We start from the raw sequence: 17,629 nt of genomic DNA, 5'->3' as shown, positions 1-17,629 counted from the left end.
TTGCTGATAGGTGGTGATATTTTTCAAAGTAAGCAATTTTAGTTTTGAGTATAACGGGCCTGCTTTAGATTATTCCTTTCCTTTCTTTCTTTTATGACATTTTGAAATTGCATATATAGGGCCTAGTTTTGTTTGGAAAACATTTCTTGACCAGTTCTTATGAATATTCAAATGAGCAAGTTGATGATGTCATGCTCTCACAGTTTCTTATTAATTTCATATGCAGAAATGACAAAAATCTCATATTCAGCTGTATATGAAGGTACAATTTGCCTTAAAACCACCCAAAATAAAAAAAGAACAAATTTAACTGATATATCTTGTAACATTGTATACATGCTTTTACTTGTATTAGCTAAAAATAACATTTTTCCTGAATTTCATCGATTAGAACATATACATGAAAAATTGTGAGGGTATGACATCATCAACTCGCTCATTTGAATATTCATAAGGTCTGGTTAAGAAATGTTTTCACAAAAAAAAAAATTGAAACTGTGTCAAAATGTCATATCTTCCTTATTTCTTATGCAATTTTGTCATTTTGTATCGTTCTGTAGGATTTACAGAATTCCTGAATCCGCCCCCGAGTATGCACCAAATTGCACAATTGTAATCAGAAAATGAAAAAGCACCCTACCGTGGGAGCCCCCCCCCCCCCTCGTTACTCACTCCCAGATAGTTGAGAAACTTGGCATCTCTGTGTATCTCATTAGAGTCATAACCATCATCACCAATATTCATCACACTCTGAACTCTCACACGTTGGAATATTATTTCTTTTCTCAGTTTGCTATCAATAGTAATTTTATGACCTCTTAACTGTTTGGTTTTGTGGTCATTGATTATCTTCAATTAAATTCGCTCTCTGGAGTGGTATTAACATCCCAGTATAGCTTCCTGTGAAAAGCTGCAACAGAAATTACTTCTTCAAGGTTTAAGGTACAATGTATTGAAATTTTTAACATAAGAAGAAAGGAATACAAAAGCCTTGAAAAGAGTATATTAATTGTCAAAATGGCTGCCTCCATGCTGTGTCGACAGGGCCTCTCTCGCGCTCTAAATACCGTGAGACTGTCACGCTCTACGGCTCTACTGAGCTCCAAAATTCGAGAAAATGGGCACTTAATGATGAAGAAACGGGATTTCAATGAATATCTCGGAGACAAGACAATAAGGATCGGTTGTGCCTCGGGTTTCTGGGGTGATACCTCCGTGGCTGGTAAGTGCCAAAAATCGAAATGCAGTTGATACAGCGGTTTAGTGGGCGGGGCCTGCGGTATTTCGACATCGGGCACCCGGTGCGTGCGCGTGCTGGGGTGGCGGAGGCCTCGGCGGAGCTGAGCTGAGTCTCCTAAGCTCCAGCCATGTAAACCGGCTAGCGCCAGCTCGCCGAAAGCTGCCCTGGATTTAGTTTAGGGGTGAAGACCTACCTTGATCATTTGAGTTTTGTTTGGCTCGGACGTTGTATCTGTATGAAGAAGAGACAAGTGAAATCAAACACTACCCTCGATAAATTAAAACGCAACACAGCCGTTAGGCGTTATGAATAGGAAAAGCAAACTCCAAATTTCATTCCTCAATTTACAGTCTGAGCTTAGTCTGAGTCATGCTGTAAATTACTAATACTATTGTTTGCAGAGCCTGAGTAATGAACTACGGCTTCTACAAGTACAAGATGGTCATACCAGTATTCTGCCAGGATATGGTGTTTGCTCCAGGGTCATGAAGGTCAGACTGATTGAATGATAAAATGATTTAAGAGCGTTGATGACCCTGTACCTGAATGGACTGCTTTTTGATTTCAAAATGGTCTTTCTTTTCATACTAACTAACGTTAGAACTAATTTAATAGGTATCCAAATTTTGCAGTCATTGCACCTTGGCTATGTGACCTTGTCCATGACCTTGTGCAGTTGTCACTTGTCTACATTGCAACTTGGCATTGTGACTTTAAAAACAGAAATCGGTACTGGTGGTGGTATATCATTGGCTTGCAGCAATCAATTAATTTTGTTTGTCATATGCTAACTTATCAGCTTGAAGACATATTTAGTTATTTTCAAATCCTTTAAGGCCACAGGCCGCCTTCTCGGCAAACTGCTGGCAGCAGGATCTGTGCCCACCACAAAATGGACCTATAGGAAATATGTCTCATTTAGTAAGTGTTGATGAGGGTTAGGATTGGATTATGGCTCAAGATTTTATGTAGTGCTTTTTTTTTTCTTGTGTAAGATCAGTTATAGTGTGGGATACATAACTCTTTGATTTTGCAGACCTTTATTTTTCTTGAAGTACATTTAGTACTTAACTACAGATGTTGAGTCACTCAGAGAGTGAGCACTGCAGAAATACCTCATTTTCATTGATATTACATAGAACAAAAACCAAAAACACTGTTAGTGTTGACATAATATTTACTATAACACCATTATATTCATGAATGAATTTGTCAATTAATTGTGGTTGTAAGAGATTATATGAAGAGAGAGCATTCTTAATCAAATGTAAATAATTGTATATGGTAGACTTCCATATATTCTATCCAATCCCTATATTAGATTTGTTTGGTCCTTGTAATTATGTGTTATGGCCCATATGGGACAGATTTATTTGGAAAGATGTCTCGATATTCAGTTAGTTGATCAAGAAAAAAATGTCAGCAGAATATTTCTTGGAATTTTGCATATTTGTATACTATATAAGGGTGACCCATCAATACATCAGTTTGGCAGAGTTTCAAACATCAAAGCGGTGAATATGCTGGCATTTGGGTATTATGCCAAATTCGTAGAATCTCGTTTACAAAAATTCAGTGTGATGTGTTTACTTCCTCATATCTGAATGCCAGTTTCTTTGGTTTATCATGTAACTATATCATTTGAATGATAGCTATTTGTTCCAAATCTCCTGCGCACACTGAACACTAAAAATCTAGTTCATCTGGTTGGCATTATTCATACCATTTCTACAGCAGGCTTTTGAAAATAAACTGGGACAAATGATTTATATTTGGAAAGTTTAGATGCTTTAGAATGCAATAAAAAAAAACCCACCAAAAAACCAAAAGTAGGAAATTGATGTTTGGGGACTGCATCAAACCTTTGAGGTGACTGATTAGTCACACGTGAATGTATATTTGAAGATTTGTGAATATGAGTTATATGTTGTCAGGTGGCAGTCGGTTGGCAGCAGGAAGCTATCGTGCAACTTCCTCTGTTCTCCATTAATTTTGTTTTCATCAATGAAGAGATTTTATGTGTTTCTTTATTTGTGCATTTCTTTGCTGTTACCCAGCCCCACAACTGGTCCACATGGGCAACATTGATTACCTGGTCTTCGACTACCTGTCTGAGATCACGATGTCGCTGCTTGCTGCAGCAAGGAGGAAGAATCCGGTGAGTGAGTATGATTTTGACCGAGTGCTCCTTTTTATGCAATAATTGTCTGCATTGCAGTTTCAGTATTTATTACTCCAGGGCAAAGCATCCATTATTGCACATGTTATTTACACTGTCGGTGGCAGTTCTTGATCATTAATGTCTTCATCAGATGTTTGGTGTATAGGGTGATGATTACTCTTGTATGAATTTTGCAAATTGTATACACTTGTGTATGGTAGTCAACACGTAGAAGTAAGAAGTTGATAAATTATTTCGCATCCTGGACTTTTCTATTAAAGATATATAATCTGATATCATATGAGATGAACTACAACATTTTCGGTCCGTAAAGTCACCTTGAGAAATACACTCAGCAAAAAAAGAAAGTAAACGCTTTTTCAGGTTTGAATTTCTCATAGAATGTTTGGCTGAAAGCTAATGTATTATATACCACATTGAAGGTAATTTAATTGGCTATCAGCGTGGTAGATCAACAAAAAGGGAAACTTTACGCATGAGTGAACACCATTGTTTTTCTCTTCCAGGGCACAAAAGTAAAAATTGCAAAACTGAACAAGTTGTCATTCATGCGTATGTGCTCTTCCATAGAACAATAAGAACAACCAACAAATTTCACACAAAAAGACACATGAATTAAGTTGCAAAAATAACCTTTGATCTCTATGATATCTTTAAAGTCCAAAAGGTTAATGAAGGGTAAAAATAATGGAGGAAAATAAAGCATCTTATGTCAAATCTAAAGTGAAATGAAATGAAAGAGGAAGTAATAATTAGCAAAAATGGTAGAAATTAGAGGTGTTATTTTTTCAAATTGGGAAATTGTAAATGTTTGGTTCTTGAAATTGTCACATGGATTCTTAAATCACTAGATCAAAAGAAATAGATAAAGAAATTCTGCTCAATTCAACCATCTTTATGCTTATTATTCCCTGTGTCATTTGAAGTTTGACTTGACAGAAAATTCTTATTTTTCCTCTTTAGTTTCCCACTTTGTTTTCTTAGAGGTTATAAAGAGATAAAGAGAATAAAAACGTATTTTTCCTATTTCATTCATGTCTCTCATTGTGTTAATCTGGTCTTTTGTTGTCAATGTTATCGTGAAGGGCATTTGCAAATGAAAGAGAACATGTCATTTTTTGCAATTTTTAATTTTGTGCCTTGGAGGACAAAAACGAATGTGCTCACTCATGCGTAAAGCTTTCTTTTTAATTAACCTATTAGCTTAATAGCCAATTAAATTACCTTTAATATGGTACCTAATACATTGATTTTCAGAAAAATCTTCTATGAAAAATATGACCACGAAAAAGTGTTTACTTTCTTTTTTTGCTGAGTGTAGTATTTAAGCATAGAGCACATTTCACATTGAGATTAAATTGTGGTGCAAATTTCTTTCAAGTTAGCAACAACTGTGAATTCTAAACAAAGTTTCTGGAGACAGCCAATTAAGATACTTTTGTACATGTAATGTGAGGGAAACACAGCTCTGAAAGACTGGAGTCCTCTTTTCTCAACACATCAAGAAAATTTCAAAGAGAAGTCAACTCCAACTCAGCTCAGATGTAACAATATGCTTAATGTTACCACAGCACATGATTCATGACCAGATACTGAGTAGTGCAACATGTACAAAGCAGGACAGTGGTTTTCAAGAGTAAAGTGGATGATATCTAGTGAAAGTAAATGTGTGGGCCCTCTGGTAGAGCAGTGGCAACATTGAAGAGACTACCCTGGATAAATAAAACATTGTTATTATTATCCTTCTTCTTCTTCTTCTTCTTCTTCTTCTTCTTCTTATTATTATTACTGTTAGTATTATTACTAGTAGTAGTTGTATTAGTATTGTTATCATTATAATTATTATAATTATTATTATTATTATTATTATTATTGTCATTATTATTATCATTGTTATTATTATCATCATTATTATCATCATTATCATTATCATTATTATTATCATTATTATTATTATCATCATTATTATCATTATTATCATTATTATCATCATCATCATCATCATCATCATCATCATCATTATAATCATTATAATGGGGTCCCTCACCATCCTGTCCAAATTTTCTGCAGGACATGGGATACGCTCCGGACTTTGTCCTGGCTGTCCTCAAGCCCCTCATCAAGCAGATCAAGAAGAAGGGAATAAAGGTCATCAGTAATGCTGGCGGGGTCAACCCGCTGTCCTGTGCCCAGGCCATCAGGGAGGTGGCCAAGGAGGCAGGGGTGGACATCAAGGTGGCCGTCGTCATGGGTGATGACCTGATGGTTCAGGTATGATGTGTGTTTGCTCTGTGGGCGCTGAGTTAGCTCAGTCGGTAGTACGTCTGCCCCACGATCCAAAGGACCCCGGTTCGATTCCCGGGTCCCACTGACAATGTTGTGTGTAATCATACCATCCCCTCTAGTAAGAGGCAAAATACTCTGTCCCTCAGATAGGACATAAAATGGAGGTCCTGTGTGTGAGAGAGTCACAACTCATGCACCTAAAATATCCACCTTCATTTATTAATTGCAAAGAGCAGGGTGTTTAACTTGGTGAATTGGTCCAGCCTATCATCCAACTGGTCTCCATGGAAGACCAGCTATTGCAGCTGAATATATATGGGCTACGTGACACTCCTTCTTTACATCAAACCAACTGAGGGAAAAAAAAATCAATTCTGGTCTTCTTTGATGTACAAAGCAGGGGGAATGCAGTCATTCACCCGTCCCGTTCCCCTACTATCTTTGGCCTGACATCTTTCATAGCCAAGTTCTTCCACAGATTGATGGATAATCTGTATTTGTTCACCAGCAAAATTCTGTTCCCTGCTCCCTACCCCAGTGCTATATCATCCAAAGTTATTTGTTCGTTCAGCCCTTCTCCCCCCTCCCCCATTTTGACAATAACTTCCTGGCCCCAGGTGTAAAGATATGCCCCTTTTCATGAAACTTGCCATCAATTTGAAACAAAGTGTAGCTTCATGGGCTAATTACTGAAGACATGTGAATGAAATGATAGTTTTCTTGATAAATTGTAGTGTACAGCAAAAATTATCAATATGATTAAGATATATTTGGTTCAGATGCTGCAAGTGACCTTTTAAATATTCCGTTGACTATTCCCTTTTTGATTCTATATGTTTGCCTTTTTTGCATTGTTGTTTTAATCTAGAGAGATGCAGTTTATGACATGAAACCAACAGACATTGATTCTGGAAGAGCCCTACCCGAATCACTGGTCACTATGAATGCCTATCTTGGGTGAGAACGAGTCCCGCTTTGCTGTACCGGTACCTGTTCAGTGTATAGTGTGAACTGATCTTTCCAAAGTCTTTCCTTCCTATAACCTCACAGTTTGTCTGCTTGTTTGTAATCACAGGCACATTAATCTTGAGTCTCGCAAGTTTATTTCGTGCTCTATGATTTTGTCTTTATATCACACACACCTTTGTTTAATCTGTATGCTTCCCCCCCCCCCTTTTATCATTCTGTTGTAATCCAACAACTGACATTCACCGGCAGTGTCAGTATGATAGTGTTGGTTATAAATCTATGTATTCTGCTTGTAATTTTAGAAATATTTGTCCAGTGTGCATGTGTATATATGTGTGTTTGCTTTATGTGTGTAAGTGTGTATGTATGGGTGTATAAATGTACAATGTATGAGTGTATACATGTCAATATCTCCTGCTCTTACGATGATATGATTTACCTGTATACAATGTAATTTCTGAGATACCCCTTTCCACCTCGCTCTTTCATTATTGCTATAGCTGAACACCTATTTGAAAACCTCTAAACACCATCATATTAATATTGCATTGCACTGTTAATACTCTTAATGATCTATTGCCTCTTTTGAATTCATTCACTGTCATTTTAATTTCTTGTAATACATGTATATGTTGTGTCCAGAGCAACACCCATTGCCCGAGCACTGGACCTTGGGGCCGAGATTGTCTTGACCGGTCGCTGTGTGGACAGTGCTGTGGTTCTTGGTCCCTTGATGCACGAGGTGAGAACAGTCAGTGATGACTAACATCCAGATTATTGAACATGCTCTAGATGTGGGAAAAACTCTTTCCCAATCACATAAAAGAAGCCTGCTTGCAGAACTCAAAAGGCTCAATTTCACGAAAGTGGTTTAAATTCAGACCATGGTCTTGAAATAAGTGTACCTTTGACATGTATGTATCAACACATGTTTCTTACAGGACGTCTGAATAGCTTGCGCAATCTGTCAATCATATTTATGCAGAAGAATTTTGCATAAACCATGTTTCGAATTTAAAGCACCTGCGTGAATTCGGGCCCTTGTGTTTCGCACACAGATTTCTTAATTTGACAACTTCTGATACTGATCAGATACATTCAGTTTGTTATATTTCTATACATTTCCCCATTCAGAGTTCATGTGTTCTTCCATGTAAATTCAACAGAAACCAATTGTTCTCTATTTGAGCACAAAAACAATTTAACAGTACTCTGCAAGTAAACTCCTGTCTTTACCAGGAATTCGTTTGTTTGCCCAAAAAACTCCATGAGAATATTATTGAATAATGTTAAAAGGATTTAAGTTTTAAAAAATTTTACACAAGTTTTTTTGGGGTTTTTGTTACAAAATGGAACCAACAGATATTTTCTCCCTCCAAACAAGTTTACCTACAAGTATGATATGACATTGTGTGTTCAACAATCATTGTCTAGTTTATCTCCTCGTTTGTTGTAGATAAAAACTCTCACAGAGGGAGTATTTAAAGAGAGCCTTAGAATTTCTGATTTCACAGTGATTGACCCAGTGGAGTCCTTATCCTTGTGTTCTCGATGTAGTTTGGTTGGTCACCTGACAACTACGACATCCTGGCCGCTGGAAGTCTGGCTGGTCACCTGGTGGAGTGCGGGGCTCAGGCGACTGGGGGTATCTTTACAGACTGGCATCTCGTACCTGACTGGTCAGTGCACCCTCTAGTTCTCCTGTCATGCATTTTTTGAGCTGGAGTGAAAACGTACTGTTTTATTGCTACAGATTGGCAAATTGCCCTTCATCGGTGTTAATTAAACACTGCATAATTGGTACTTATTTACGTCAATGAAGGACAATTTGTCAGTTAGTAGCAACTAATACAACTCAATGCAAGACTCGTATATTAGCATAATGTTTTGATCTGAAGTTTGTTTTCGAGTAGTGAGATAGCTGATTGCATCTGGTTTACAGTATGCCAGTTCACAGTTGTAGTGCATTTCTCAAATGACCCCTGTACCACAGACTTTCAAATAACATGGAAATGTGTTGTGATGAGGCGGTCACATGTCATCTTTGTACTCATTGCAAATGAAATGCATGGAGAGCTTTGGTTCTACATTGTTGATGAATCACTTTTACCTGTATGTTCCCACTAGTGTGAAATACATAACTTGACATTCCATATGGAGCTTACCTGATTATTCTTTTTGTTTTGAAGTCATTGGCAAATTCGCAAACTTTCTCAAATGAGCTTTGCTTGAACATGCACAAATCACATCCTTGAACTGGCTCATAGGCCATGTGTGGAAGTCCAGCTGAAGACGGTCAAGAACTGAGACAGCACTTTGAGCGATCTAGGTGGTTTTAGACGAGTTGACTTCTGATGGACAGGCAGCATATGCTCAGTCGCTTGCAGAACTTGCCCAACAGAGAATAGCAGCAGTGCTTAGCAGGACTTCACATTAGGTCCTAGGAATTCTTTTTAAAATGCATTCAACTCCATTTTCTCAAGTTTTTCAACCACTTCCATCATGGCTTCAGTCTAATGAAGGAATTGTTGTTAATGTTATAAAAAAAAAATTGCACAGAACAGATGCAGAAACAAACAATCAAACAAACAAACAAAAACCAACAAAACAAATTCTCTTGATCATGTGATAGATAAGTTTTCCCCATAGTCTCTCACTAATCAGCTAGTCATTGTCAGGAATTCACATTCTCACAGTTTTTCCCCCTGCCTATTTCTTCCTCTACCAGGGATAACATTGGGTTCCCCATCGTGCAGTGCGCGCCAGACGGCAAGTTTGTGCTGACGAAGCCACCCATGACAGGGGGTCTGGTGAACAAGGCTACTGTGGGTGAGCAGCTGGTGTATGAGATCGGGGACCCGAGGGCGTACATGCTTCCAGATGTCACCTGTGACTTTAGCCAGGTCAACCTTGCAGAGGTCAAAGGTTAGTTGCACTGAATCCTGTGGTTTTCTTCGTTTGCATGGCATGATATCGTAATACACGATAGTATATTAAAATTTGAGCAGGGCTCAACATAACTAGTGGCCGAGGGCCACTAAGAATTGATGTCGGCCCATCAAATTTCTAGAAAGGCTATCTATTAGTGGCCCAATTGGGCACTTAAGATTAGAAATGGAATGTTATGTTTCTGTTTATTTCGACCCAAATGGGCCACCAAAGAAAAAATTTTGGTGTTGTGCCCTGGTACCATATAAGGCATAAGTAATAGTCATTGATATTGACTATTGCTAGTCACTTGTGAAAACCATAAAAAATTTGTGATTGCTAACATTCACCTGTTGCCAGGAAGGTGTGTGTAAAGTAGACCATGCATTAGGATTGACCCTGCTCTTTAAAGTTTTGAAATTTTATTTAGGATTGGTGTTTTGAGAGCTAATGTTATGGATTAGAATATATCAAAGCTGAAGGGCACTTTCTCATTACATGACTTTAGTGGATTTGAGGTAGGAGCCATCCAATTTCAAGCCTTCAAACTATCCAAAACTTTACTCTGAAAATGGCATCTGGAATAAGAATAATATGTACCAAATAACAAGGACAAGTCTTTAGGTTTAAGATTAACTTGAATATGATAGAAGTCTTTCTTTTCCCTGTACTGTAGCAGTACTCAAGATGATGTAAGACAAAGAGTGAATTCCACTTTGCTTCTTTTCTGCATCAAGGAGTCAAAGGTGCATAATAAGCTTCTAGTCATAATATAGTCCATATCAAAAATCAAAAACAAACCCTGTGTGATGCCTGATTTCATTAGTTTTATCACTGAAATGCAGGCCTATGATGTTAAATTGTTCCCAATATGATTTACTCGCACAGACAACGATGAAGATGGAGTACTGGTCACCGGGGTGAAAGGTTATAACCCCAGTGACAGCTACAAGGTCAGTGCTACATTCCTCGAGGGTTACAGGGCTACGGCAGTATCTACACTGGCTGGCCCAAACTGTGTTGCTAAGGGGAGACGGACTGCACAGAGTCAGATCGCCAGGTAGGGCCTTGATCTTGTACAGAAGCATTTCTTAAGATCTGGTGTCAAATGAAATCTTGTCCTAGTGTTTTAGACACACAAAGTATTATATATTGTAGAGAAATTTACCCGACAGAGCAAGAAGAAGTGAAAGTGAAGGAACATATAAGTCTAAGATTTCAAAACCTTGCCATGAAATTTCATGGAAGACATATCTGCACATTTTGTGTTTTGTTGTTTGAAGTCCATTTTGTTTTTACAGCAATATCCATGACACAGAAATTCCTGTAAGATTTCAGAGGAGGAAATCTTGGTTTAGCACATTGCCTGACTTTTATTTCAATTCTTCTTTTCCTGTTCTAGTTCGTGTTATAACCCCGTGCATGCAAATGTAATGCCGAGTTTAGCCGGCTAGTGCAATGAAGTTGTTGCTGATTTATTTTCCAGATTACAGCGCATGTTCCAATTCCTGGGTATGGAAGACTTCACCAGAACAAGAATTCAGGTAGATATTACTTTTTAAAATCATTCATTGACCATAGATATGGTAACATTTGCAAAACTACACTATCTTTAAATCTCTACTTGGGTGTTTAACATTCTACAGCTGTATGCCCCCCCCCCAAAAAAAAAAAAGACAAATTGAAGTATTTCGCAAAGGATAAAACATGGAAGCAGGCAATGAACTGTCCTACCTCTCAGTCAAGTCAAAATTCCAAAATACAAATGACCCCTTGAAAAACAAAACAAAACAAAACATTAATTCTTTAACTTTTGTACAGAAGAATTCTTCAACCCTAATTGGCAAAAATGATTGCATAGTCAATATGGATAAAATTATTCTTTACCATTGGCTAATGCAAGACAGCTTGATTTTGATAGCCAATGGTTAAACAAGACGGCTTGGCTTGATGGTTGCTTTTCACGAAGATGCTGATGTTAGCAATACCGGTGAACTACTGCAGTCCCAATGCCCCGAAATTTAATAGTGAATCTTTCAAAATCTTCTGCTGTAGACCAGAGGTGGTTTTGAAAAAGTAAGTTCGTGCTATGAGTATTCAAGATACACTCTGGTGTCTGCATCTCAAAAAGAGATACCACCTTTTGTACCTTGAGTCTTCTGTATCAACTTGTGGTCCTTTTACATGTGACAGTGAACCGCGCTATATCATTTCACTGATGATTAGTCATTGATCAATCTATTACATGTGAATTTTCTTCCATCATTACTATTGAGGAAGTAATTCCACATTGCTTGACACTTGTATAATTATTGTGGTTCACGTGATTATCAATGTTCTTGTTATGGTGTTTTTCCCCCTTCTCATTCAGGAAGTAATTCCTTGCCTCACACTTCACTGTGGTTAATTTGATAGTGATTCGAGTTGGTTTCATATAAGTGATTTTTTTTTTCATTTGTACTTTTGCAAGCTTTCTTTGTCGACATCATATTATTTATTAAGTGATGTGAGAGGAGGTGTTTCAATGCAGCAGTTGATGTTTGGTTAGAGATAGATATGTGGGTCGGCCATTGTTTGTTGGCTGGTTTGTTGGGTAGTGTTTAATTACAAGGCTCAATTTCATCACGAGGAAATGCCAACATCTACTATGACTTTGTTACTGCAGTTCCTTGACAACATCTTGATATGGTGGAAGCCGATGAGCCAAAATCACTGTAGTAAACAGTTGTTTTTATTTGTATATGGGCATGGCACTACTTAAGCGGTGGCGTGGTGGCCCAGTAGCCCAGGGTCACTAAAAACTGATGTCGGGCCACCACATTTCCACTAGGAAATGCCAACATCTACTATGGCTTAATACATTAGTGCAGTTCCTTGACATCATCTTGATATGGTGGAAGCCGATGAGCCAATGTCACTGTAGTAAACAGTTGTTTTTATTTGTATATAGGCATGGCTCAACATTAGGGGTGGCCCAGTGGCCCAGGGCCACTAAAAATTGATGTCAGGCTACCAAATTTCCAAAAAGGCTATCCCTTGGTGGCCTAATCATGCAACTAAACTTAAAAATGAATTTTTCTATTTCCTTTTATTTTGGACCACCAAAATTTCAAATTCATAGATTTTTAGTGGCCCGAACAGGCCACCGGAGAAAGAATTTAGTCTCAAGTCCTGATATAGGTATGTACATGTGTGAGTTGGGGCCATTGCTGCTTAGCAGCAATGACACGAAGACTTATGGAAGCATTTGAGGTTTACATTGAACAAAAGGGAATACGAACCATAACTTAAATGTTGTTGATATGGTGCAGAATGCAGATGTTACAAGTGTTGTCCATGCCATTGCATGCTGTACAGATGTTTTCACTTGCCATAAGGCACAGTAATTCCTGTCACCATGGTAACCACTTCAGTGTCTGCAGCAGGTTGGTTGTTGTCTAGCTGCTGTCTAATAGCTGAGATTATTGTGTGACATGTGACTGTGATGTATCTGGGCGTGCCCCCTTTTCCTGCAGGTGATTGGCTCAGAGGAGACGTACGGTGCTCATGCCCGCGACTTAAACCCGCGTGAGGCCGCCATGTGGGTGGCCGTAGAACACTCCCAGAAGAGAGCCCTGGAATTGTTCGCGAGAGAGCTTGCTCCAGCTGGCACTGGAATGGGTAAGCGGTGATGGTGGATGCAGTTGTCATGGTAACCATGAAATAATCTCTTTATTATTGTAAACATATAGCAATGCATGTGAAATGAAGTGCAGTTGGGAATATCTCCCACTATTTTTCTTTGTCATAGCGAATTCAAAGCTGGATATCATTGCTGTTTCATGCCTAAGCCGCACAAGACGAATGAGGCTATTTGGTGAATATCAGCTAAAAGTAGGGGCTTTTGCAGTCACTCATGTTTGTATTTTGTTTTATTTGTCTTTTGTGTAGCTCCTGGTTTGACTGGACTGGTTGGGGGTAGACCCAAAGCGTGAGTAAATCCCTGTCTAACTGTATTTTGCCTGTCAGTGGGTGATTTCAACCAGTCACTTCTTCAAATGTTAGGAAAAAAGGCTGCTTATGATTTTAGGAGCTCATTTATTTGTTATACAGAAATATGAAATGTGGGAATTGATGATTGCATTGATTCTATCAATGTATCGTAGTAAGTTTAGATAATTTCTCAAAATGGACTCATTATCATTCATTTGTGTTGTCATAGTAACAATTGTGATTTGTTTTTCTTTGTGATTGTCCTATGTCAATAATAGTGTGTGAAGTTGACATTTATTTCATTGATATATATATATATATATATATATATATATATATATATATATATATATATATATATGTATATATATGTATATATATATATATATGTATATATATATATATATATATATATATATATATATATATATATATATATATATATAAAATATATATATATATATATATATATATATATATATATATTTATATATATATATCTTTATATATATTCATATATCTTTAAATTATTACATTTATATGTGTTGTGTATATTTATTACATTTGAACCCAGGAGTTGTTTATGATGATAAGTGATACATTACATTGTTGTGACTTTTTTTTTCTCTCTCTCTTTTTCATGTGCTCTCTTTCTTTGCAGATCCCCCATCTTGAAACTGCATTCCTTCCTCTATCCCAAGGAGAAGATTCCAGTAAGTTTGTCCTGATTTTCTCACTTTGCCATCAAACTACTGATTTCATGTGTGCATTTTGTAGTAACAATGACATGATGTTGCCTTAAGGGCCTATATCATTGGAGGAGACGTCAACCGCAACCCATGCCACTCAACCCCCCCCCCCCCAAAAAAAAAAAAGACTTGCACTCTCACTAGGAAGGTGACTCCAGGGCAATGTTCAAGACATTTCCAAATAAGGTCACAACTTATTCGCCCTTAAGTCAAGGGGATGTCATCGCAACATTTCCAAGACATTTTCTGGGCTGTGGAGACACCTCTGCATAGTCTCCACATTGTTGCCATCAGTTTAATTCAATTCAATTCAAATGATTTTGGGTTTCTTGAGGTCATGGAGTTGTCGTGGAGACTCATAGACAAAATTGGTCTCCGTGTCTTGGCCTTGACTAAGGAGACGTTGCAGAGACATTTCTGTGACCAGCTAGAGACTGGAAAGAGTCTCCTCAAAAATTGAACATGTTTGATTCTCTTGCAGCTCCCCAGAGACCGAGCTAGTCTTCATGAGACATTGGGAAGACACATCTTGTTTATCTTCCATTTCTCTGTTTTAACCACAGATTACGATCGATGTGGAGGGTAACCAGGAAGAATTCAGCATGCCAGCCAGTCAAGAGAAAGAAGCTGGCAGAGCTAGCGAGCCGGATGCTGCCCCCAGTGATGACGTGCAGACAGGCAGTCACTCATTCACTGTGGGTCAGCTGGCCTACACACGGAGTGGGGACAAGGGCAACTCTAGCAACATTGGTCAGCATAACTGGATATTTCAGATTACTTGTCAACAGTTAAGGGGCAACATGAAACAACTGTACCACCATTAGCTTCAAGTACCCATGATAAATAGGCATCCCATTTCATTTCTGTATAGGGGAAATGTCACATAATTTCATTATGACCAATCTTCGAATAGTATTTATGTAGACCATTTAGTACAAAGAAATGTGCATACTATTACAGATGAGATTTTAGTGACTACATTGCAAAAGAAAATGAAAATGATAGCAATGGGACAACTAATTATTATTGTGGTTGTTGGTGCTAATGTTATAGTCATTATTATTATTATTATCATTTCTTCATTATCGTTATCTTCATTATTATTTCTAATCACTGCATTCTACTCCTCCAACAGGTGTCATAGCCAGGCATCCATCATACGTGCCTTACCTGAGGAATGCACTCACATCTCAGGCAGTACAAGAGTACTTCCAACATGTCTTTGAACCAACCACAGAAGGAGAAGAATTGGTCACCAGGTAAAGGTTATGTTTCTGGTGTGTTTGTTTGTATTTGTGTCAATTTAGCCGTTACTGTGATCTTCTGTTTTTGTTGGGGTTTTTTTTGTCTTGTTTTTAATATATTCATTATAAAACTTTTGTTTTCTTTTTCATATGTTTTCTACTTGTTTGTTTTCACCTGAACATTGTATATTAATGGATACATGTGTGAAACATCGGAACCATAATTGTTATATTGCATTTTAAGTATTAAAGATTGTCTGAAGGAGAGGAAGCAGTATCCAATGATGTTGCAATATTCCTGTAATTCATTCAAAATAGTTTTACGAAAGAATCATATGATGCATGTGTACTGGTACTGTTTCAAAAAGAACTGTTTGAAGGCCATCATTTTAGTACAGTGGACTCCCATTATAATGAAGTCCTCAGGACCGGCAATTTTCTTTTGTTGTAAAAGAACAAATAAACAATAAAAATGCATAGAATGGATAATGTTGCGGGCTGAATTTTTACTTTGTTGTAACCAAAATTTCATTATAATCGTGTTAGTTATAACAGTAGTGCACTGTACCAATAATTCACAGATCTTATTCATCATTGTCCGTCGATAGCCTCACTGATACAACACATGGACCTGTGCACTTGTGTATATATGAGTACAATGTCATATGCATTGCTACTGAAAGTCAATTTGCTGTATGGTCCAGCTGTCCAAGAAATGATAGAAGTGACACTCTGTGAGATTCTGAAATTCCCTTAGATTTGCACAGAGATTCCTATAGGTAATGGGTTAATCAGAACTCTGATTTAACCTTTTCAGTACCAAGGACTTTGATCAGTGTGTACAGTGCTATTGGGTTTTCTGTGACAGTCGGCATGCAAAACACACAAATGGTTTAAGCAAACAAATTTTGGTGTTGATGTAAACTCTGTACAGATATGAGCTGCCAGGCATCGATGGCTTCAACTTTGTGCTCAAGAATTCCCTTGGAGGTGGCGGAGTTACATCATTAAGAAGTGACCCACAGGTAACCTAACGGCCTCATGCATTTCATGTACTATAAAACGAGATATTTTCACACATGAAATTCTTGCAAATTGGAGCTGATAGCCTTTTTCACGGCTTAAAATTTTCACAAATTGCCACTGGCATTCAATGCGTAAAGTGTAGACAATAACTTTCACATGCATTTTAATATTGTGAATCTTGGCTCTCGCGAAATTCATGAAATTAAAATACACACAAGCATTCCTCATTTTACAGTTTCACGTACTGCATTTTTCCATGTTGCTCTCCTTTTTGATGATTTAGTGAGTTGACTGTTTTTCATGAAACTAAAATATTGCCTCTTATATTTGTGAAATTAACGTGCTAACATATTGCCTCTTATCAAAGAATTGTCTCCAAGTTTGGAAAATCTAATTTTGCTGTTGTGAAAAGGATAACACTTAATTTTTGCGGGTATTGATCACAAGTTTAACCACTTGTACTAATATCTTGTACGTTGTGAATATGAATCATCATGCTCACAAAACTAAAGGAATATACAGTATGTGAGATGCAAATTCATATCTACCCCAGAGAAACACATTTTGAAGTCAAATAGATCAACCTCATTTATCAAAAAGGAGGATAAATCAACTACACATCTATCATGATAAATTGATATATGATGTCCTGTTTGTTGCAATTTATTCACATAAGTACATTCGGTATATTGGAGAACAGATGAAATGCATAGTACTTTGTGGTGGTGGCGATAGTTTATTTGTTTCAGATGTGGAATTGGTGTGCCATATTTAATATTTGTGTTAGCCCCTCTACGGTGCTGGTGTTACTTCCAACAAAAATCTACTACCCCTGATTCAGGACATTGCTGTCCCTGACCTTTGTACATATAGTGGTGTTTGCTATCTCTCATATGGAGGAAAGTTGTATGATTTAACCAATCCCTTTTGGTATCATGTTTCAGGGAAAAGCTTACGGACAGATGCTGACAGACTTCAAAATCGACAACTTGCCAGATCTACTGGCAAACGCGGAGTCATAGACAGGGATTTC

General features: G+C 37.6%; 1 protein-coding gene across 1 annotated transcript; it reads left to right on the top strand.

Moving 5' to 3' along the window:
• The first annotated feature begins 1,017 nt into the window (after positions 1–1,017).
• Positions 1,018–17,618, top strand: LOC139725010 (uncharacterized). The gene is made up of 16 exons (XM_071636101.1): positions 1,018–1,222; positions 3,298–3,398; positions 5,493–5,693; positions 6,577–6,665; positions 7,320–7,419; positions 8,235–8,356; positions 9,406–9,602; positions 10,494–10,665; positions 11,092–11,149; positions 13,121–13,265; positions 13,536–13,575; positions 14,239–14,290; positions 14,890–15,076; positions 15,462–15,585; positions 16,505–16,595; positions 17,541–17,618. The coding sequence occupies exons 1-16, from the start codon at positions 1,018–1,020 to the stop codon at positions 17,616–17,618; spliced, it is 1,962 nt and encodes a 653-aa protein (XP_071492202.1).
• Positions 17,619–17,629: the final 11 nt, after the last annotated feature.

The sequence above is a fragment of the Diadema antillarum genome, unplaced genomic scaffold, assembly GCF_040938485.1.
Source record: "Diadema antillarum isolate AM-2024a unplaced genomic scaffold, OU_Dant_1.0 seq00000009_RagTag, whole genome shotgun sequence".
NCBI classification, from domain to species: domain Eukaryota; kingdom Metazoa; phylum Echinodermata; class Echinoidea; order Diadematoida; family Diadematidae; genus Diadema; species Diadema antillarum.
Note: the sequence above shows the minus strand (reverse complement) of the source record. Positions and strands in the feature narration are given on the sequence as shown.

Coding starts and splice junctions, on each gene's coding strand:
- LOC139725010 (XM_071636101.1), top strand. CDS start 1,018: ATGGCTGCCTCCATGCTGTGTCGACAGGGCCTCTCTCGCGCTCTAAAT. Junction 13,266..13,535: donor TCCAGCTGGCACTGGAATGG/GTAAGCGGTGAT, acceptor TCTTTTGTGTAG/CTCCTGGTTTGACTGGACTG. Junction 13,576..14,238: donor GTTGGGGGTAGACCCAAAGC/GTGAGTAAATCC, acceptor CTTTCTTTGCAG/ATCCCCCATCTTGAAACTGC.